Source organism: Monopterus albus, unplaced genomic scaffold (assembly GCF_001952655.1).
Source record: "Monopterus albus unplaced genomic scaffold, M_albus_1.0 scaffold70.1, whole genome shotgun sequence".
Lineage (NCBI taxonomy): Eukaryota > Metazoa > Chordata > Actinopteri > Synbranchiformes > Synbranchidae > Monopterus > Monopterus albus.
In genome coordinates this window covers 69,719-94,338 of record NW_018127950.1, presented here as the reverse complement: position 1 = coordinate 94,338, position 24,620 = coordinate 69,719, and the positions used below count along the sequence as shown (strand labels likewise).

Genomic DNA, 24,620 nt, shown 5'->3' with positions numbered 1-24,620 from the left:
GTATCACTGGTAGACAAGTGAAACAAAACAAAACAAAAACAAACAAACAAAAAAATGCTGTTACAAACACACAGTGAAACATGGTGATTTGTTCCCCCTAGGGCTCGTATTTTATTCATCGGGACTTGATGCATCCAAGTATAGGATCATATGGTTTTGGCACCTTTAAAGTTTTCATTTTCAATTCGAACAGCACATTAAAAATCAAAAGAAAAAATGACTAAGGCTGTGTGAGTCTGAAAATAAAATACATATATACATACTGTAATATATTTAAAAAGAAATCAACCAAACCATTTAAAAAAGCAGTTTTGTTCACTGTACATTGTTTCATTTGTCGCAAAAGCAAGACGTAAAATAAACTAAAGAAGTAAAAAAAAAAAGAAAACATAAGAAAAACACACAAGAAAACTTTATTACTTTAACACCTTTGTTTTTTTCCCATTATAATTATTAACCTTTAAAACTTAAGTTTCTCAAGAGCAGATTTGCTGTAATTGTATAGCATGCATTTAATTTCTGAAATTGTGAGTCACTTAGCTTCTCTTGTACTATGTCACGTTTAACTTGTTTTTATTTTTGCGTTTGTTGTCCTCTTCTTTTCCTTCCCCCTCTGCTCCTTCCTTTTTATTTTGTAGAAGTCGTGTTTGGAGTCTTTGCTTTGTTAAGTGTCGGCCCCTTTTGTCGGCTGTTTCGGTTAAGGGGTTCAACTCTCCCGTTACGACCCGCCCGAAAAAAGAAAGCGAACAGGGACTGAGAAAAAGTTGAGAAGGTTCTATTAAAAGAATAGATATTCTACTGTTGTCTGTCTGCATCTGCTCTGGTGGCATCAGTCACTGTTGCTGCCTACAGTAAGAGACCTCTTGTTCTCAACCTTCAAATGAATAGAGAGTAAAAGAGTCTTTTCTCATATTTCCAACAGCACTTGGTTTAGTTGTTTTCTTTTTTGCTTCGGTAAAGTCTCTAACTCGTGGTTATTAACGTAATAATTTATTTATAAAAGTAATACATATATATATATATAGTACCTTTGTTAGAGATTACAGGTTGGGCTAATTCTTAGTGAATCCCAAGCTGTAACAATTCACAGTTTTAATGCAAAAATTTGAAGAAAGGAGTCAATAAATAAACAGAGGTGTGCATGTGATCAGTGGGTTGGCTGAGGGGGAGCTTGACCTGCTGCTCCAACCAAACTATGGGGCAAAACTGTCAAATCAGAGGGCTATGAAATCAGTTCTTTATCTCATAAATGCCAACCCCCCACCCTTCCACCCTCCCTTTCAGTGGCGCAGATCTCATGAACACACCCCTGCGCAGAAATGACAGAACTCACTCTCTCAGACAACCTCTTCTGCCATTCAACCCAGGAACACAGCAGACCTGTTGAAACTCTCTCAACAATGGTAATGGAAAGGTCATGCAGCTCAACAAAAAGATCAAATGTCTATAAACATAGAAATCCATAGTCTCCTGGACCATACTGCACCCACAGGGGTTCCCGTGTCTCCTGGTCTTTGCTCTCCGCCGGGCTGGCCTGACCTGTGTCGACTCCCTCATACCGGCGTGGTGCGACGGTTCGCTGTGTTGGTGTGGCTCGAGTCTTTCAGGTCTTTCTGGATGCAGTTGTGGACTTGCAGGAAGTTGTGGTCCCTTTCAGAGTTGTAGGTGGCCGTGGGTGTGCCAGAGGACTTGAGGGTATCCCGGGGCAGCGTATACATGGAGATCTCTGTGGATGGCAGCGCGCTAAAGCCCTTGAGGCCCACAGGTGAAGCGTCACGGGACTGGGATGGATCTGTGGAGCGGGAGGAGGAGCGTGAGCGGCGTCTGTAGCGGTAGCGGTAGCTGGGGATCCGCGTTATGGCCGAGCCTTGGAGGTAGTCGGCTGCTCTCGCCCCTATTCTGAGCTGTCGATGGCGGTCAATGAACATGTGCACGGCCAAGACGCCCACCATCTCAGCCATGATGAAGGAGAGGGCACCAAAGTAGAAAGACCAGCCGTAAGAATAGCTGTTCTTCTTTGAGTCGCTTTTTGAAGGATCCCCCGCATTGGCTGATATGTACACGATGATTCCGATGATGTTGCTCAGGCCTAAAAGTTTGGGAGATGTGGGTTGGGCACCATACAGTAGGAGAGGAGAGTTGCAGGTAAATGAGTTCATGGAGGAAGGAGATGGAGGAAAAATGATAAAGAGAAGGAGAAAACAAGACACAAAGTATCATTCAGGATGAGCTCATGGATCGATATGTAGTATCATACCAAAATAAATTTCAAGTGTTGATTCTGGTACTGTAGCCAGAGTGTACTGATCTTGTCTGGACATCTAATCTTTGCCCTTACAGAAAGAAACAGGACAGTTTCAGGTCTGGATGCAGATCATTTAGGACAGAGAAGCCTATAAAATAATCCACGTCGGAGCCGTGTCCTGTTACAGCCCATCCACATACTTTGACTTGTTAGTTTGGTCACATGGATACATGTTTGACATGGTGTATCTGGGAAGATGGATCATAGGGAAAGTGTGTCAGGGACACCATATTTTTAGAGATAAGTCCCAGTGGGTGGCTTTTAGCCTAGCAACAGAATCAAGAGAAAAGAAAGCAAGACAAAAGAAGAAGTGACTTGTAGCCACAAGAGATGACCAATATTTCAGTGCATGCACAGCCTTCTGAATTTATAATGTGGCATGATGTTATTTAGAGAACAACATAAAGATAGTTAGGTAAATATGCTAATTTGCTTTCTTTAGCTTATTACTCTACTTTCAGGACACTGGAAATACTGTACCTTTAGAGCAGCAGCCAGTGTTGTTAAATTATGTTTGGGTTTTTATTTTGAACTAGATACATGCAGATGGTAGGCTACTACTTAAGAGGTATAAATGTACTGTACATGACTAAAAGAAGTGTTTATCTTAATCACTAAAAGGCTTTTATTGTGAAACAGCTGCAGGAGGTAGCCAGGGAGTTCAGTGGCTATGGTTCGGGTAAACTTAAAGATATGAATGAATTTCACTGTCGGCTTTTCCCATTAGGGGTCACCACAGCGAATTGTCACACTGACGTTTGGCATGTTGACATTTGGCACGTGTTTTATGCCGGATGCCCTTTCTGATGCAACCCTGACTCAAACCCGGGCTGCAGTGGCGAGAGTGCTGAATCTTAGCCACTAGTCTATCAGAGACCGTAAACTTAAAGATATGCATTTGTTAAAAAAAAAAAGCTAGGTTCTTGCACACTGACCTGATACCTGCTGAGTTAGACTCACCTGCAGCCACAAAGAAGATCCCTGCGCTAAGGATGATGTTGTGGCGTGACTTGTAGAATTCACTGGCAGCTATACACAGGCCTCCCATGAAGAGCAGGATGACACTGAGGATGGGAAAGATGCTGGAGGCTCGCACCGCACCTGGAAATCAGTGGAGTGAGGAGAAAATCGTGGAAAGAATGGGATGTGATTTGATGTTCACACAGAGAGGAGCAAAAGGGGAGATGAAAGGAGTGATGAATGTAAAGCAGAGAGAAGAAGAAACAGAGAGAAAAGCACATCAGAATCCATTTCAGCATCTGCTCCTTGTGTGTAAGCACATCCTAATCAACACCCCATCAGGCCTGTGAAAGACTCCATCAACACTGTCTAGTGAGTGTGTAGCCCCACAGTGAGCCTGTTATCAAACCTTATGTAATCACACTGCTTGACTCTCTCTCCTCCTCTCTCTCAGGACTCTTGTCTGCAGACCACAGAGTTAACCGGCTGCTTTATGTAGCACCATGTGAATGGCAGTCAACAGAAGTGCTACAGGGTTCTGACATGTACTGTATATCAACCAGGCCGCAGTGCAGAGGGATGTGCTGTAGCCTGAGACCTTGAAATCAAACAGCGTTCTTGCAGCTAATTATCAAGAAGCAGGACTGGAAAAGGGATATGATGTTACTTTTGAGGTCAAGCCAGGGTTAAAAAAAGAGCTGTGCTGTACCCTGAGGTGTCAGGAAAAATGAAAGTCATATTGGAGTTTGAGAAGCAGACGGTTATTTCAGTCATGCAGGGGAGACAATGAGGACGTCTCCCAAACCTGCCATTTTCACCTCCTGCCATTTTTTTGCCTCTCTGACTTTATACTCCCCTGACCCAATCACTCTCCCTCGCTCCTGTTTTACATTCACATTAAAATTTTCATCAGAGTGGTTAAATTTTCACCACCTCACCTCATCTCCCTATGTTGCTGCCACCTCTGCACTTTTTCACAGCTTCTCACCAAAGTGCTGACACCAGTTTGGGTGGCTCTGTGCTGAACTCGGCTGCCGGTGTCTTCATGGGACCCGCCAGCATTTCTGGTGGCCCGTATGCCTGCCTACCACCTGCCATTCATCGTGATCATCCCCCCACCCTCTTTTATTCTATCAGGGATCCACTTATTCCTTATGCCATAGCACCCTAAGCCACCATAGTGGCTGGCTGGCTCAGGGGGCTTTCCCACTGAGCCCACAGGTAAGCTGAAGTCAACAGCTGCAGTGGATGAAAGTGCCTGGTCATAGACACATGTTGCTCACCATCCTCTTGGCCCTGAACAGTAACTGAGAAGAGACCAGGGAATGATGAGGTACCGTGTGCTGATGCAGCTTCATACTTCAAGTGCTGTTATTCAGAGTCAGAATCAGAATCAGCTTTATTGGCCAGGTGTGTCGGACACACGAAGAATTTGACTCTGGTACATCGGCTCTCATTGTGCATGTACTGTACATATTCCCATGCAAGGGGCAAGTAAACCAGCATAAGTCTGTGTAATATAACAAAATAAGCAGTATTAACAAGCAACAAACAGTGCAAACAATGCAAAATAAGCGGTATAAACAGTCAGTAAACAATGCAGACAGACAAAGGAAAGCTCATTGAAATGAGATAAATAGGAATAAAAATAGAGTACTTAAAACTAGAGACCTGTACGAATCTGTATAATCTGTATGAGGTATATTTACAGGTATTTCACTGAGGGTTATTGTTGTTAATCCATAATAATGGATTAATAAATCATATAAGGTGCTAAAAAGTGTCAGGTTTCCAGAGTGCCAACCCTGCTTCTAATGAAACAAACTGCAGGAATAAAAAACATCGACACTGATGAGAGCTATAGAGATCTTCACTGCACTGGCAGAGAGCACAGAGGGAGGCACAGTATGTTCAAGGGTTTCATATACTATATATCTTTAGTATGAAAGTTCATGGGTGTGAAACTGCACCCATTTGGATCATGGGCTGTTAATTTGTCTAGGGGGGACATGGCCAGAGAGCCCTGAAATTTCATGTGGTTCATGGTCCCCAGTAGTAATAATCTTGTTGACCCTCCTGACCTTTCTGCTTGTGCAACTTTTGCACACAGGAAAATTTTGAAATGTGATGGTCAGATTAGCAGAGACGTTTTTGAGTGCATTTATGATTCCCAGAGGACTAACCCATTCTATTTTAGACACCCTTTCTAGTACCATCTTCAGGCCAGAATGTCAACTTTGTAACAATATATTATTTATTATTTACAGTATATGTGAAGGGCAGGTTTGATCAACATTAAGGAAGCAGTTTAATAGGCCTAAACAGATAAACTCATATGATTCTCATGACTCCATTTTCAGAAAAACCTCATCATCATTTTTGTCATAGAAATTTGAAATTCATTTGCTATGAGCCACTCCCTTGAATTTCCATCTTCCTTTTCCTCTTTTATTTAACAATGATGTGTGTGACATTGAGCCTAGTGCTAATACAACAGGGCAAAAAGGTCTTCAGCAGAACCTTCCCGCATGTTTGCAACTTTTGTTTTTCACAGTAAAATCTCTGTTTCTCATAAATGTAGACTGCTTATGCCATAACATCTGCCTACCTCCGGATAATAGTCCAGAGTGTCACATAAATGCTGTTTATTTCCCTTTTATAATTGCATTTTCAAATTTATTTGGAAGTTCAATTATTTATATCAGAATTAGTGAATTGTTACAACGATGAATTTATTGACAGTTTTATGTTGTTTTTAATAAGCCACTTTTAATTGCACCTATTTATTGATTTATTTATTAATGTGGTTTAAAGACAACAGTAAAAGTATTCTAATTATTTTGTGGGTTTTTTGTGTATAACCCCTTTAAAGAACCAATGAAGACTGATGGCTGAAGCTGTCTGTTTCATAATAATACGATGAAGCTGTTAAGCCGCAGCTCCAGATCACTGAGCATCACTAGCAAGCACCTTTATGAATGGATTTTTGACCCAACATTATAATGTCTCTGCTCCCAGCTGTATTCATCATGCCATCATTCACCATCATGAAGTGCGTATAGCTTTCTTCAACCTTGCCTGAAACAGCCCGGCCATTGAGCTCCAGACTGTATGATGGAGAACACTTTAATGTCGTCCATTTTATTTTCATTTGTCTCACCTTTTCTTTCTCTTTTCCATCACTCGCTCACTTAATTCACACTCAAAGCACAAGATAATTTGAAAATTAAAGTGTAGTCTTGCCCTCCTCCCACCTTTCTCCCTTTTCTCCCCCCCTCCCACTTGTCTCCTTGCTCGACCAGAGGGGATTGTGGGGTTTAGGGTTACTGGTGAAGAGGGTTGATTAAATATTAAGTTGTCCTGAGAGTTGACCCTGCTCCTGTGTCCCGCTCTAAATACACAGCTTTTCCTAAACATCCCCCCCACACACACACACATCTCTGCCTTCGTCTTTCCATCCTGTTAACCCTGAAGATATCGACAGGGCTGTTCACACCACATTACCTAGGAGACAGCACTGGGGTGCTTTTTCATCCATCAGCTTCATTTGCAGAGACAAAAGAAGGATAGAGGGCTGGCCAAATTCACTGATTGTTGACAGTGGGTTTGTTTAATAGTGCAGGATCTCAAGGTGGCAAAAAAGTTCAAGAAACTTCAGAGAGACTCAGTTGCACACCAGTGTTAGAGAGCAAAGATTTAAATAAATGTTTAGCCTTTTAACACATGCCTCCATCTAGCAAATTTGCTGCAAATGTCTAAGTTCAGCTGTATGGCTTTAAACCTGATAACAATGAAATAATTATGCCTTTTTATTTCACTAGCTGGCATTCATGGGCATTATTTTATTAACAGAACCTGACATTGTGGTCATCACACAGCCAAACAATATCAGTGTGAACATGTTTAATTTAGTCTATTCTGGTCCAGACTAACATTTGCTGGATAATTCTCAGATAAGAGTTTTTATACCCTTTTTGTCTTGTGAAAACCGTGTAACCATGAACGTGAAAGATTAAGGGTTCCTTCATGCCTTAAGAAAATTCTTGTATTTTTTTTTAAGATAAACTAGATCAAGCTGCCTTGAATGGTTAATACTAAAAGCCTGACCCATTATTGTCTAAATTCTTATATAGACACTTTTCCTAAATGTTTGTGGATGCACTGAATATTTTTATGAAAACCTGGTCACGTTAAAAAAAAGGGCAACATACAGTATCTGCACAATAATGTCAACAGCATGTGCCTTCACATTCTATGCTATTTGAACTATTCTTCCACCATTACATCCAAAGATATAGGCTAAGGCCTGTGCATTCTCTGTATTAACATCCAGGTTTAGCAGCACACTGGAAAGTGCAGTGAGCTTCACAGTGATCTCCCAGCATGCACTGTACCTTCCCTGGGTCTGGCTGACCATGCTCTACCTCAGATGAAAAGGCTGAAGACTTTCATGCCAGGGTGCACTCTACTACTGAGTGTGTCAGGGCTCACATCCAGTCCGGTACAAAACTCAGATAGCTGTGTCTCAGAGCAGCTTGCTGCCTGCAGAGACGGCCAAACATGGGGATGGTTGGGCAAAGATGGGGCAATAACTATGCCTTAAGGCAGGGAGTCTGCTTCTATCTGAGAGGCCATCAGTCGTTCCCTACAACCTTTTGGAGGATTCACATCATTTCTTGTCAGAGTTTTGGATCCTGCCTGGAGGGGTGTTTAAGTCCATCATCACCCCCAGGGGGAGGCAGGCACAGAGACTGCTGACAGATAAACAGGGTCTAGTCTCTGCTGTAGGACAGGTCCATGATACACCATGTTTAATAGTCCTGCACAGGGTGAAACAAGTATATTGACTTGTTGATATGGTGCTGGTGTTGACCTTCTATTAAACATTAGCTCTTGGCTAAAAATGTTGGCTACCTAATGGAAGAAAAGCAACTCTGACATTTGACAAATGGCAATTATCCAGGATGACATTAACAAAATTACTAAAAATATACCATTTTATGTTTCTTAAGCATGTTATACTCTAAGTCAAAACACCTTTGTGCTATTCTTAGTATGTAACAATTCTGATTCTGATTCTAGTAGCAATCACAAATGACACAATTTTAATTATTTTAGTTTAATCTTTGCTCCCTGTTAGAATAAAAAAACAGTGTTACATTATGGTAAATTACAGCTTTTGCCCAGGGGCAGAAGAAGTATCCTTCTCCTAAGTAAATAAAACAATGCAAATACGGCCTTACAAGTATAAGTCCTACATTCAAAATCCCACTTAAGTAAAAAGTTTTAGCAGCAAAATATACCCAAGTATCAAAACAAAAGATACTGTGGCCATATGACATTATTAGATTGTTATTTGCTACTAATGTATCACTGCATAAGTAATATTTTACTGTTGGTCGAGGTAGAGCTACTCACGAAAGCAAAAACTTTATTTCTGCTCCAACTTTAGTCTTGCTTGGTGTAATTATTTGCAGTTGCCATTGCCATCACATCATCACAGTCTCTAAATAACCATGATACTCATTAACTGTACATCTGTTACAACTTCACAGTGTATCAGTGAGGTCCGGTGAACGGCAATTATCTCAGTCAGGGTGACATTATTCTGACAGAAGGATGCTGCAATGGCTACGGTCCTGGGAGAGATCATGTGGTAACTCTCCTGTGTCTCCCGTGTGATAAAATGCTGTTAATCTCTGGCTGCTGGAAAGCAACAGCCCCGTCCAAATAAAAGCTTTGACCTCCTAGCTGATAGCTAACAGCCACAGTGACCTTCGCAGAGGTTCTTGTGTTTCTGAAGCTCTCACCTCAGCCCACATGAATGGATGCTCTCAGGGGCCCTGTGATTAGTGCTGGTTGACATCATATTCACAGAGACCAGTGCATCTTCAGTTTCTTCCTCTATGACACCCACATCCATGTGACACCCAGTTATGGACCATTTCTGGTGCTTAAGACCCACAGTGCTTCTCCTCACACTGCTTTGTCCTCTCTTTGGCAGGGATGACTAGTAACACACTACACTGTGGGATATCATGCTTTCTGGTAATAAATTTGAAATGCATATAAATTACTTTCATAATACCTGACTGTTCACTGTAACCCTCACTCTAGGGTCCAATAGCTCAACCACCACTGGGCATGACATGCCTGTTAAGCTTCAGATATCTCCACATACTAGTTTAATAAGAATAACATGATGTTTTATTCTTTCCAAAAATGTTAACATGCTCCTTAACTAGCTTTGCTTCCAAAGGTGGCTTGTCAGCTAATTTTTTTTGTACGTAGGGTTATGGGTTACTTAGAAAAATTCCTGTTCAAGTCTGACATATCCAGAGATTGTATTTAGTTTGCCAAATGTTATTCCTCATCCTGAAGTTATTTTCTTTTGTAAAAGTGGAACAAATAGTTTACAAATACAAACACTATCCACTGCTGTTTGTCCAAATATCTTATTCTATTGGAAGAATCCGAGCCATTCAACAGTTAAGACCCTTTTCAGGTTTCTTGGTTCAAAACTAGTGCAAACATTACAAAGTCAACCAGGGATCATGTTTTCAGACAAAATGCTAATTTTTGTTATTTGCATTAACTTATAACAGCTACCGCTGCTGTAATGTCTTAGCAAAAGTCACACATTCACATTCATTGGCTAGGCAGTGTGAAATGTATAAAAGGTTACTGAGAATTTTGAATAATAAATTTATCACAGTTGACTACATTTGTACCATGCTAGAACTGCAGGGATTAGCTAAGGGTCAGTTAGACCTGACTCAGGTTAAACCGCCTTTCCCTTACATAAAAGATCTTCTCTACAATTTTTATCTTAACCAAAATCCTGCTTCAGCAAATTTATAGTATTGTAACATCACTGGGAAGAGGGGTTGGGAGACCAGAGCCTGTCTTTTTCTCTTTTATTGACAGCAGGGGAACACACAACAACCACAGAACACTGTGACATACTGAACAGTCCCTGAACTATATACAGCTCACCCAGAGGGGCATTCTGGGGGATCCCGCCAGGTACTTCTCACTCGAGCATTCTGGGGGACCCTGCCAAGTATCTCTCCGCCCCCAATGTTATAGTATGAACCATTGGAAGTTGAACCAAAACAATTTAAGTTTTATATTAATGAGACAGACTCTTCAAAGGATCTGAAAAGCAAAAAATACTGCTGTTCTCAACTGATTTCTGTTTATACTGGTTGGAGGCTGTTTGCCTTGTGATGATCCACACCTTTCTGTTTCCCATAGCTATCACAAAATGAGAACTGGCACACAAGTTAACTTTGTCCAGATGGAGGAACTCTCATCTACTTTGGCTTTATTGAGCAGGAACATTGAATATTTGTTTTTTTCTGATCCTTCATATTCACATGTTGGCAGAAAAGAGATGACTGAGTTTCCTAGATTTTGGAAAGTATTAGCCCAGAGGATGAGAAAATGGAAAAGTAAACTAATAAGGAATCTCACAATACAAAACAGTAATGAATTAATAATTATATATTAAAAAATGGAATTATGCTTATTTGCCTTCTTGGTAAGAGTTAGATGAGACAGTTGATACTCTCATGTCTGTACAGTAAATATGAAGGTACAGCCAGCAGCCATTTAGCTTAGTACAAAGAAACTGGAAGAAAAATCTGGCAAGCCCCCTGAAAAAAAAAACAGTTTGTCATTCATATATTGTGGTTTTTGAAGACATTAAACAAACTGTATAGAACATATAAATTAGTGAGCTTTAGAGATGCTGGTAGGTGGATTTCGTTAGTCTTGGCCAGAGCAGGCTAACTATTTCCTCCTCTTTCTGGGTTTTATACTAAGCAAAGATGAGTGGCTTAGACATACATCATATGAGAACCTTATTGACCTTCTCAGTTGATGAAAGCCTAAAAAATAAAAAACACAATTCACAAAAATTGAGGAATTGTTTGAGTAACACTAGCTGTAGGTCTTTACAGCACAAGGGCATGTACCCATAGGCGTCACCTTGCTTTGCCTAGCCAGTTGGAGCCTGCACTAGAAGCTGTAGTAATGTGTGATGGAGGCTGATTAGCCCCACCCAACCCTGGCGTCCTGCCACCATGCATGCCAGCCTGCTCACAGAGACACAGGGTGAGAGAAGATACCGTGTGTACTGTATTGACTGGCTTGGCTGCGGCTCAGGCTGGAGTCTGAGCCCTGGCTCTTCAAGGCTGCCTGACAAACAACTTAATGAGACTCAACACCCAAACAGGCCCATGGCTGCTAGGGTTCTACAACAACCAGTCATCCTCAGTGCCACAGAGGCTTCGGTCAAGCAACCTTTGTCCAGATGATAAATATTCTGCATATTGAGAGGCGCATGTGGACAGTGTTGCATCAAGCCAGAAAATGTAATGTTTCATTATTGAGCACTGCAAACAGAACTCACTGGCAGTTGCTTTAATTTCCAAGAGTAAACACATAAAGGCCTCAGTCTAGCAGTCTCTAAGCTACAACAAAGTCTCTGCACTTCATACTTATTTTGAAGTGTAGAGTCAAATCAAGGCAGAATTAAAATCAGAATTTTTACAGTTATGTTTGTGATTAACTTATTTTTGTACGTGATCATTTTCATTAGATTTCTCTACAAAAATTCCCTCTTAATTGGTAAATAGCAATTTTAAAAACCAAATAACTTTTTTTTTTTTTTTTTTTTACCAAATAGGAACTTCAGTTCATCTTTATTGAACCCAACATTGTGTGGACAAGAAATATAAAGTAGCATAAACAACACAATAGTAAGTGAGCTACTTTCCACCACTGCTGTTAGAATACAAAAAAGTAGTAGTAATTTGAACCCATCTGGTAAAACACAGGTACTGTACTTATGAACATACAGACGAGTGACAAACGTTGGGCCACCACGCGCCTCCAGAACAGCTTCAGTGCACCCTGGCATTGACTCCCCAAATCTCTGAACTCTACTGGAGTGATGAACAGCATTCTTCCAAACGATATTCTCTCATTTGGTGTTTTGATGTTGGTGGTGGAGACACTGTCTAGCGTGTTGGTCCAAAATCTCCCATAGGTGTTCAACTGTGTTGAGACCTGGTGACTGTGAAGGCCATTCAGTGACCCCCTCGTGCCCTGTGGATAGGGGCACTGTCATCCTGGAAGAGATCCTGCTTTACAAAGACCTACTACACCTTCTGTCCTATCCCGCTTTCTTTCCGTCTTTCTCTTTGTCTTTCCCCTTTTCTGTTTCTCTCTCTTTCATTGACAGGACTGAGAGGAAATTAGCATGGGCTCCTAATCAGCCTCCCCCACCTCTGAATGTGCTGATGTGCAGGACAGGGTCATGCTAATCAGGTGCCTCACTGCACATTGATTCAGTACTACAAATCACTTATTAATCCCCTCCACACCTTCTCCTCCTCTTCTTGCCCCCGTCCTCGCTAACTTTTCAACTTTTTTGCTTTACTATCTATGACAGTAAATTGAGTATCCTGGGTTTTGGGGTGAGCAAAGCGAGCAATGTGAAGTTGTCACCTTGGACTAAATGATAAAAAAAAAAAATAAAAAAAAATCAACAATCATTAAAATAAGAGTAACCTTAAAGCAAGAAGCAACTCTAAAGTTCAATAATTTACATGATGAAGACAGTATCTAGACCCCACAAGGAAGGTGAACCCTCACAGTGTGAGTACACATTGACACAGGCTGCTGCTATCAAAGCCCAGTAGTTCTTCCACTTAACCCCACTCAGTCATATTAACATAACATCACACAGGCACACACACTTCACACGACCATCCCGCTCAGACAATCAAAGCTCCCTACGCAGAGCACATTACTGTAATTAGCTGCTGATGTCCCCACAGATCTGAACTGACCTGAACATCTTTGTGACAGTGTCACACCTGTCAAAACACTCACTGCCAGGGCTTAGCATGGCCAACATCACGCATGGAAGGAAGTGCTACAATAACACAGGTTTAAAGTTACACTGCTATAAGGGTTACACAAATGTGACTAATTGGTAAACAGGATGACCTTGCTCAACTTTGAGACCATAAACAGTTTTTTTCACATGAAATCGATGTGTCTTCTTAAATGAATACATCAAACATGATGATAACTTCCAGCTCATGATATTTTGTAAGGTAATGTCTATGTTATAAAAATAATATGGCAAAAAGTTAAAGTCATATTTGTCCCATTGAATCCAATCTCATTATTTTACAGTCTGTGACTTATAGGAATATGCTCACACTTCATATTTCCCCTACGTACCTAATATAGAATTCATTTCTTGAGCTGTTCATTGAGTACAGCAGTTGTTTCTTCTGTATGCTGTAGCAGCTGGAAGTCATTTTGAATGTGGATCAGCTTTCCCCCTGACTTGCAACACTAAAAAGTTCTCAATTTGATGCATATCACACAAAAAAGCAAACTGTCAGACCTGACTCTTCACCGCTCTGCATTTGGAAATAAAAAGGACGACATGTAATTTTCTATTTTCTCTTTCAGCAGTGGGAATTTTCAAGCTGTTACAGCTGATGTATAAATGTGTATATGTAAAACTGATCTGAGAGGATGCAGCCCTCCTTTGATGACAGCTGAACACTGTGGCTCATCCTGTGTATTCTAATGTCGCTTTAATATGTGGACACACTCTCTTGTCTCTCTGTTTTACAAGCTGTGCTGCCTCTATATTCCTTGTTAATAAGGTAAAGTTGGAATGCTACTGCTCACTCGGTCAAGCAGGACAAAGAAAAAGATATGCTGTTAATTTATGGACCTGTATTCATGTGTTGTGTGTTTAATGTATCAGTTGATGGATTTCTTATTTGTTACCTTGGATACTCTTAGACGTACAGGACCCTCAATGTCACTGTGACCGAAGGGAGCATCTACTAAAGCAAAGACTGTGTGTAAGCTGGATGCTAACTTCACCACTGAGCTACCCTTCTGACAACTTCACTTCTCCCGTATCCACACACACACTCTCTCTGTTTCCCTCATATGCAAACTGGTACTAGAGACCTGTACTGGTTGATAAGCCAGAGTTGTTGCTACCCTCTGCTCTGCCCTATAAGCCCTCGTGTGCCCTGTTCCCAAACCCATTGATTGTATCGGGCAGCACCACAGCCAGTTCAGGCCAGTGTCCACAGTGAGGCCCCAGGGTGACACAGGCTGTGACAGGCCTGCCCTTCTGTCATCAATGTCAGCAAGTTCTCTCAGATCACTGCATGCAAACACCAGAGGCAGGGATTAATGCTGGTTCAGGGCAAAAACATGCCGGAAAGTTCTGAAGAAAGTTAACTGTGGGGGTAAAAATAGCCTGATAATTAGAAGTGTTTCATTTCTGCATTATTTGTCTTTGGCATGTTCACAGAATGACACTACTTGCATGTGGGCCACTGTAGATGAAACATGGGAGGCCAATGCTGTGGCCTAATTCCATACTAAACTTAATCTAACTGTGTCTGAGCATGCAGTACATTCACAAAGGACAGTTATGTATTAAATGTACTTGAATGGGAACTTAGGTTAATCTTTCAATAAGACGTTGCTTTGTGTGACAGACCAGCTCAGGAAGTGAGAAAATGTTGGACAGTGGTGCAACAGCTCTGGAAACAAATCACACAAAATTCAAAATAAAAATAAATAAATCAATCAGTCATTGTAAATATGTATATTACAATTAAATATGTATTTTAATTTTAAACCTGTAATTCATTTTTTTTGCCTTGCTGGCACTGGATAGAAGCACAACACTGACATAGACAATCACAGCCTCTTAAGCTGATATAGCAATCTTGCTAGCAAATAGTTGCTTATTTACACATCCAGGAGTTATGGAGCAACATTAGCATTCATTTAGAGCCATGTTTGTGTCCACCTGATTTAAGTCTAATACCTACTCTGTTTTAGCTCTGTTTTTTTGTCTCTACCAGCCCCTGAGGGAGCCATTTGGTTCTTAAGCTGCTAAAGGCTCCACTATGTTCAAGTAGTTAGCTGCTAACTGTGTCTATCTGTTGTTTGATGATGAACATGCAGTGTACAATGGGTCTTCAGAGCTTTTTCTCTGAAAGCAGCTGCCTGCTGTGTATAGAAACAATGAGAGCAGTGAGAATGGCACAAAACAGTGAAGGTGCAGGCCAGACAGCTGTTCAAAGAGCTAAATTTGGGAAGTGCAGAGTATGGAAATATTCCTTTGTAGGTTCGTCACACTAATAAGTGACCCCTCATAGTCATGAGGTCTACTGTTTAGAGAAAAAATACTGATTTACTTTAAATTAAGTAATACAGACTGGATTATTGTAGTAGTAGTGTCTAGTCCAGTCTGCTTGTAAATTTACTTGCACACCTACAGTGGGTACAGGATACTGCAGGAAAAATCTTAAACTGGACTAGGAGGAAAGGCCATATCACTTCAGTTCTAAAATCCCTGCACAGGGTACCTGTGTTCTTTACAATAAAGTTTCGGGTGCTTCTTTTAATCTTTAAGTGCCCCCATGGCGTTGCCTCTGTTTACCTCAGCAATTTGCTCAAATGATATGTTCCAAACCTATGATACACTGGCGACCTGCCCAGGGTGTACCCCGCCTATCGCCCAATGTCAGCCGTTATAAGCTCCAGCCCCCACATGACCCTATTCGGGAATAAGCAGTATAAATAATGAACGGATGGATGGATATGTTCCAAACGTATCCATGAGGTGACTGTGGTTCAGTGGGTAGAGCAGCCGTCTCCCAACCAGAGAGTCGGAGGTTCAAATCTCTTTTCCTGGAGTCCATGTGTCGAAGTGTCCTTAAGCAAGACACTGAACCCCCTAGTTGACCCTGATAGTTAGAGCCACAAATTTCTTGTGTGTAACATCCTTCGCCAAGTAAAGGTGATTATCCTTATCCAAACAGATCAGTCAGATCATCCCATAGTAAATTAATATCTACTCCCACATGTCCATGCTCAATTTGGAGAATCGTCTTTCAGTTGCTATGGTCCCAAACTGTGAAATACTTGTGTTTTAAAAAGTGCATACAAATACTGTAAATCGTTAATTGTTAACGTGACATTAAGAAGCTGTAAACTGACTGACACACACTTTGAATCATTCATCTTTAAAATAGCACACCAGTTTCCTGAATTTTCATTGTAAAAACAGTATTAACATTAGAATATGGTGTATAGTATTTGCCTATAGTATGGAACTAAAACACGCAGCCGGACAGGGAGATTCCAGTGGACTGCTGGATTTTGAAAAAGCAAATACGTAGCCTGAAGGATTAGAAAATGTTGGCACAATGTGGCCGGCAGCTGAGGACAATGCAAAACATCTTTGATAAAACAAATAAATAAATAAATAAATAAATAAATAAATAAATAAATAAATAAATAAATAAATAAATAAATAAATAAATAAATAAATAAATAAATAAATAAATAAATAAATACATGAAATAATTAAATCAGCAGGGAAATGATAGAAAATGGGCTGGAACAAAAAAATTGACACCACTGTCCTCTGTCAGACCTGCTGCAGGCTCTACACAGAGTGGTTAATTTCATCATCAGTTAATCTGGCAGGTATTTTCTGGGTTAATCATCAGGTTAATAGCAAAAAATGCTCATCACAGTGTTGTAGAGCACAAGGTGACATTGCTCGTTTTGTCCTAACAACAATTTAAGCAGACAAATCTCACATTTGTGAAGATGGAATCAGTGCATGGTTGGGATGCTTGCTTGTAAAACATGAACAATTATTTGAATAATATTATATGATTAATCATCTGACTGGAAATTAATCACCAGCTATTTCAATACTGAACTGTTTAAGTAATTTTTTTTTACAAAAATGCTAAAGAATTCTCTGATTTCAGCCTCTTAAATTTGAGGATTTACAGCTTTTTTTATGTTTTATACAATTGTAAATTGAATATATTTGGGTTTTGGATTGCTGTTCAGATAAAACCAGAAATTTAAAAACATCACCTTGAAATGTGGAAAACTGTGAAATTGTAAACTCTTTTATAGGAAACAATTTGCAGGGTAATTGATAAATGAAATAATCGTTAGACTAATCAAGTAATTGGAACTGTTTTATTACAGTATATTATATAGTACCCAAGAACAAGCACGATGCGCCTAAACAGCCATTTCAGGCCCCCTTCTAAGTTAATTTCCTACTCCGGCATCCATCCATGTGAATCAGACACATGCTTCTCTCCTCCCCTCATATGAGCTTCCTCTCTCTATGTTGTAGTGAATTGATGTCTTTCAGTTTAGCTTTAGCAGCTTCCATAGCTGGGAGTTCTTTCTCCTCCCTTTCTTCTCTGTCTGCTCTGTGCACAGTAGAGCAGTGGATGATGGGAGCTCCAACATGGCATGATCTAAAAACCCACTGGCACTTTAGTGTGGCTCAGTTGGCTTATATAACACTGTGTGGATGTGCAAACTGCCTTGCTATTGGGAGAGCTGAGGACTAATGAAACAGACACACTGAGAGAAGCTACTGATATGTGCTACGTTTGTATGTATCTGTGTGAGTGTAGATGTTGGCACAGGGACAGCAGAGCATTGTGTGCGTGTGATGAAGTGGGGGTGCACAGTCAGATCAGTCTCTTTTCTGCTTGGCAGCTACATCACCAAATATCTCCCTCCTCCTCAATGCTATGTCTGATGACATCACAGGCGTGTCCCCTCGATTTTGGACCGGTGAGCTCCCCGGTGATGTCACTTCCGCTGGGCCTTCACCTGAACTGACATGTTTGTTACATAACTCTCCCCCCTCTCCCTCACTTGCATGTGTGAGCAGAGGCAGCCCTTCTTCCTCTCTGGCCTCACAGAGATGCTGTGAAACTCCTCTTCATAGAAATACCAGCTATATGTCCATAGAATAGGAATAGGTAGATTTAAGAACACAACACTGGGGATTAATACAAGATGCTGCATCCCCTATGACCTCTTCATGAACCCAGTAAAATTGTTCTCACTCATTTAAATAGCTTAATGGTGGTCTGAGTCATGACAATAGGTACTGTACAACTCCTGACATGAAATATTATGGGTGAAGAGAGGCGAGAGAGCATGAGAGAGACAGTGATCGAGAGAGGCCTGACCTATATAAGAAGGAGGCTGAAATATTTATGGATATGAATGTCCTAATTGGCAAGCCACTGGGAGCACTGCGGCCTTCTCCTCCAAGCACAGTGTGGGAAGAGGTTAACACACACTCATGCACACACTTGTGTAGATAAGTGTTGGTGATTTGAGGGCCTATACCCCATGACCCTGACATCCCCAGCCTGCAATTCCTCATTATGAGACTGATCTGCCTTCACTGAGGATCCGGCATTGTTAGGCTCATTACCTGAGCTGTTATCATTACCGCTCTCTGTGGCACAAACAGTCAAACACAGCCTAATTGGCAGGGCTTAATCTCTAGCACTGGCACACACTGTCTCAGAAGCCTCGGTTACTGATGGAGACGAGGAGACGTACACTATTCTGACTTCTTGTTTCAAACCACTGCAGGCTGCAGCAGGGCAGAGGAGGAGAGGGAGGACTGGCGGGGTGCACCACATCAGGGGTCAACAGAGACTCAGCACGCTAGTGTGTTTATGTGACTCGACAGTATTAGAGCTAAAGTTAGCAACTGATGTGGCATATTATCAAATATAACCAAAAAAAGCACATTTTAAAATCAGGGTTAGACAAATTACTTGTAATGAATTACTCATTAGCATGTTCTTTATTGACTTCTTACAAATGGAGCTTTATGGGGCTTAGGGTTAACTTACATATATTATAGAGATAAACTTTTACATGATGAAGAACTGTAGATCATTTTTAATGACCAGTGTGAATAGTAGGAACGATCACAGAAAGAGAAATTGTTGCATTGTTTTCATGGACACTTGGCTTAAACAATTAGTCACTGCCCTCTGTGAATGTTAGTATTGACTTGGAAATCATCAGAGAACTATCCTTTAAACACCTCCAAAGCCACAACACTTATTTGTCAAGTAGACAGTTGACAGGTGTTGAGAAATAACCAAAACAATCAAACTCTAGCAGAGGAACTATTACTGTGTTACCAGTGTCCATGTAGACTTTCCAATATGGATATGATCCACTAAACAATGTTTTTTCCAACTCAGTGATGTTCCAGGAAGTTTTTTTTATCTAAGCTGCCTTAACAGATTGCCTTACACAAAACAATGATGTCCAGAGAAAAAAGAAAATCCCTCTGATTAGACCAGAACAGCAAAAATAAAAGCTACTCTTGCTCTGCAAACATGGATAGATTATAAAACAATGGGTCTTCATATGCTCCTACATCAGATCAAGAGCCACAGAGTCAAGATGGCTTTCTGCATTTCTTTGTGGTGGTTTATATCTCTTTGTGTTTGTCCAGTTGACTTTTCAACAAGAAATGTTAACATTCACTTCAAACAGACGCTCTAGCCCGTGGGCCCACTGACACCTTGAATCCCTGGGTCAGTGCCCAGTAGGCCTGTTCAGCCTGAAAGCTAAATAAACTTAACTAAACTAAATAAAAGTGCATCTACTTATGTAGTGTCCACACATAATGTGCAAGTACTGGACAAAGTTATTTTAAGTCACAGCAAATATTTGCAATTAGTCACTGCCCTTCCTGAATGTCGGTGTATATTTCTGGATTACAGAGGAGCAGAGCTGTAACCATAGAAACATTTTTAGCTCGCATCTGTTGCGACACTGTGACAGTGACCATAGAAACGGCTATCTCTCTTGGTTACACTGTAGCAGAATGGTAACCATAGCAACATAAACAACTGAAGATTACCATTCAATACTGGCAAAATCATCAGCAACATTTTTATCAGCTGTTTAACTGGGTGACTGCAGAATGATACAATCAGGAATCAAACAGCACTAACACCTAAAGTGGCCAATGAAAGGAGAGCAGTGAAATAACAAGACTAGCAGTAGATCATGAGCTCTGAGTTTTAGGATCAGTAGGCAGATGAGTTCGACAAGCAGCTATGTCTTGCCTACACAAAAGAAAAGAGAGCAGAAATCAATGTGCTGTGTTTACAGGGTACAGAGCCGACTGTAACACTACACGTTATGTTACACATGGCCAAGCAGTAAAAACAGACGAGCTGCTTGGCAGGGCCTGGCCGGCCTCATGCTACACGCAGCAGTGACACACGGGCCAAGGGCGGTAACTGGCACCAAATATTTCAAAGGCATTTCCAGAGAACATGGGAAGGAAACAAGTCACTTCTAAGACAAACATCTGAGCAGCTAAAGACCGTCACAATCTCCTGTGAAAATCAAGAGACAAAATACTCACGTAAGAAGTACTCAGATGGGTCTGCCTCATAATCTGTCTCCTCAGGAAAGTGGTCTATCTGTTTACACATCCCTCTGAAGTTTCCTGTCAGGGAAAATAGAAAGCAAATTCAGTAGAGTTCATACAAGAAGACACCGAGCAGGAAAACAGCTGATCTTATTAGAGCTGAAACGCTTAGCAGATTAATTGATTAGTCAGTTGACAGAAAATTATTTTGATGATGATTGATTGCTTCGGCTGTTTTGATTATCAGTTAATCATTTTAGCAGTTTGTTGAACAAAATCGCAAACCCCCCTCATTTTTGCTTCCTAAATGATAGCGTTTTCTGGTTTATTTAGTCTTACGAAAGTTTTACGGTTATATTTGCCTTTTGGACTGTGGGTTGGACAAAATAAATCATTTCAAGATGTCATTTTGGGTTTTGGGATCTTGTGATGGACTTTTTTTTTATTTACTAATATTCCATAGGCCAAATGCAGCTCTAAACTTTTTATTAACTCACAAAACACTTAGGACAGTTTGCAGTTTCTTTAACTGTTAGCACTGATAGGGTCAAAGCTGGTTCATGTCATGGTACCCCCCTTCACTGGTGCCTGCTTTTGGCTGTCACACAGACCAGAAGATGCTCTTCAGAAAGTAGACCTGAGCCCAAGGCCTCTCTGGCGGCAGGTGGCAGCTTGTAAACAAGAGCAGCACAGCTGGTGCAATCTAGAGCCACTCTAAATGCTGTGCATAGGTACCTCATCTCTTAAGGCTTGTTCATTTGGCTTCCAGCTACTCTGTCCATCCAGGAAGAAGCATGCTGGCTTCCCTCTCTCCTCATTTTCTCCTGTCAGCTGTCCTCTATCTGCAGCCCCTCAGTGGAGTTTTGGCTTAGATGAGGTTATGTGGCAGGGGAGGTGCCCATAAGGCGGCTATTACAGCAACCTGCTGTTGCAGGGAGGAGGCAGATATTTGGCCATTAGATCGGACCAGATTAACATTGCATTAAGTTCTTCATCTCTTCTCACTCCACTGATCTTCTAATTATATGAACAGGTGTTGGTTAGTGGGGTGCCAGGTGTTGCCAAGGATGTAGCAAGGCATGATGGGGACAGCAGGGTTCGGTTATAACTTTGTGAACAGCCTACATGCAGCAGAGAAACAGGAAGCACACACAGACATCACAGAGAGTGTCAACTGGGAGAAAAGTGAAAGTGTCCTCGATCTGCTCTCTCACCCGTGTACAGTGTTTGTGTCTATGTGCAGGATGGCATCCCGACTACCGTTTGTTAAAAGACTCAACATCTTTGTTTTACATGTCTCAATCTCAGCTGTCAAATTTCCATCGTAATGTAGTGCAAAACAAACAAACAACCTATTATTATGCAAATATTAGAAGTTGGTTCATTGAAATAAACAGCTGCTGGTACTAAAAAATAAAGCCATTAAATCTTTGGGGGAAAAGAGGACACCAAAGCATGACATAATTAAAAGAGCACTAATAAAACCCAAGATTTGTTTCTTATTTTAATGTGAGGAAGGCTACGATCTCCATACAGACCTGATGCGTCATCTTTTCAATGAAAACTCAAGTTTCCATTGCACTTGGGCACACCTTTAGTGAATTTATGTTTCTGCTCAGATTGTTTTATGCATAAAAACAGGACAAATGAGAGGGAGTGATGCTCAGGGATGTGTGCTCTTTCCGCTGCTGTTTTCCCTCTACACAAACAATTGTAGTTCAGAGGACCCGTCTGTTAAACTCCTAAAGTTTGCAGATGACACAATGGTCATCGGTCTCATCTAAGATGGTGACAAGTAGGCCTACAGACAGGAGGTTGAACAGCTGGCCCTGTGGTGTGGTTGCAACAACCTGGAGTTGAAGACACTCAGAACAGTGGAGCCCTCCCATCTTACCCCCGCTCACCATACTCAGCAGCACTGTGTCAGCAGTAAAGTCCTTCAAGTTCCTGGGCTCCACTATCTCCCAGGACCTGAAGTGGATGTCCAACATTGGCACCATCACCAAGAAGGTACAGCAGAGGATGTACTTCCTGCACCACCTCAGGAAGTTTGACCTGCCCCAGGAGCTGCTGATACAGTTCTACAGAGGAATCATCGAGCCTGTTCTCTGCACCTCCATCACTGTTTGGTTTGTCTCAGCAACCAAGCAGGACAAGTACAGACTTCAGAGGACAGTCAGGACTGCTGAAAAGATCATTGGTGTGAGCCTGCCCTCCATGGAGGACCTGTACACCTCATGGGTCAAAAGGAGGGCATAGAAGATTTCTGCAGGCCCCTCACAAACTCTTTGAACTCCTCCCCTTTGGACGGCGTTACAGGTCACTGTACACCAAAACAACCAGACAAAAGGACAGTTTCTTCGCCCGGGCCATCACTCTGATGAACACTTAACCCATGACTGTATAACAGAATGACAACCCCTTAGTGCAATATCTTGTAAATATACCTTTGCATATATGTTTTTGAAAAACTGCATCTAAACTGTGTATATATTTCTATAATTCTAAGTTTATTTTTATTTTCCCAATGCACATTCCTTTTTTTTTTACATTCCTTGTACTTCTTTTTTGTTCTCTCAGTATTATCTGGTTTATTTGTTGCCTTACAGAAGATCATTGTACGTACACATTGAGAGCCACTGTACCTGAATCAAATCCCACACACCTGGCTAGTAAAGCTGATTCTGATTCTGATATATAACATGAAGTTTCTCACTCGGTGGCAGGATTGGGGTTATTCCAAGCAGCTGGAAGGTCATCTTTGTTAACTAGCACTATAACAACAAGCTCAAGGCACATAATCCTCGGAGGGTTTGGTGCAGATTCTTGGCAGCTAAGTGGAGCATGCCAGCTTTCAGATTTGAGCTGGTGCACATTGTAGGTGTAACCCCACTACCTTCTGTAACTACTTCCCCAGGCTGCTGCTGGAAATAACAATATGCTCCTCTTCAACTTGCCTAATTAAATGAGCTTTAAAGAATTTCAAGAAGAAGAGATAGAAGGGGAGGGGAGAGCCTCTTCTCAGAGCATACTTCACTGAAAGATGACTTGTGTTTACATACGACTACATTGCACGCTCCCAGCAGAGCTGTCTGAGCAAACTAGAAACAGCAGCAGCCCACAGAGCGCCATGTGTGTGTCTTAACAACATTATCAAGTGGGTGTAAGATTTGGTTTGCAGCTGGTCGTCCCATCCGCGATTTGTAATAGCAACTGTGGAGAGTGGCCTATTGGGGGAACCACTTCAATTAGCGTGCTGAAAGATTTATGTGACACTTAACCACTCCGAACAATCCTTTTCTTGTAAGACATGTAAACTCAGCAGGCTGGTAAATGTTTTATAATGGCATTTTCATTTCAGAGACCTCCCCACGTGAGTGTGAGTGTGGGGTTAGGGCGTAGAGAGAGCAGTTTGGTCATTAAGAGCTTTGGCAAGGGGACCATTGTTGACTAGAGGGTTTTTCACTCAAAGAGGAACACCTGTATTCACCGAGCAATACTTGCAATTTCAGCACAGTAAACTGGATTGCTGAAGTGCTTTATATTTATAGTCACAAGAAAACTATCCTGATTTTGCAATTTCGTATTTATCTGACTAAAACAGGATAAAGAGGCAGGAGATAAGATGGAGTGAGACTTTTAAAATTGCTGCAAATGATGAATGGTATTTTCCTGCAGGAAGAGGAGGAGCCTCTCAAATATGGAAAAACATTCAAACCCTGAAAGTCAAAGAAATATTATAAATAAATTCTTAATAATGCTATTTTTTTTATAACTGTTTGTGAGTTTTAGTTTGTATATTTCAATTGTTGCATTTTAACAGACAATTTCCATGATTTCCCATTGGTATGAAATGCTAATATTTTTGTACAGAGTGCTAATACAGTACGCTGTGATGATTAGTACTATATGTAGTATACAAATCCATCTGATGTGGGAGGGAATGTGAGCATCCTCAATGGCGAACTGCTTCAACAAGAACAAAAAAAAACATCTCAGAAGAGAGGAAACAGTGGGAGAGATACAGTTTTGTTA

The 24,620-nt window shown here is 41.1% G+C and overlaps 1 protein-coding gene across 1 annotated transcript; it reads right to left on the bottom strand.

Moving 5' to 3' along the window:
- Nucleotides 1-237: 237 nt before the first annotated feature.
- Nucleotides 238-21,011, bottom strand: cacng2a (calcium channel, voltage-dependent, gamma subunit 2a). Its single transcript, XM_020605409.1, has 3 exons — nucleotides 20,580-21,011; nucleotides 3,266-3,406; nucleotides 238-2,089 (listed from the first exon to the last, which is right to left on the bottom strand). Exons 1-3 carry the CDS (start codon nucleotides 20,647-20,649, stop codon nucleotides 1,554-1,556), a joined length of 747 nt encoding a protein of 248 aa, XP_020461065.1. The 5' UTR covers nucleotides 20,650-21,011; the 3' UTR covers nucleotides 238-1,553.
- Between the last annotated feature and the right edge of the window lie 3,609 nt (nucleotides 21,012-24,620).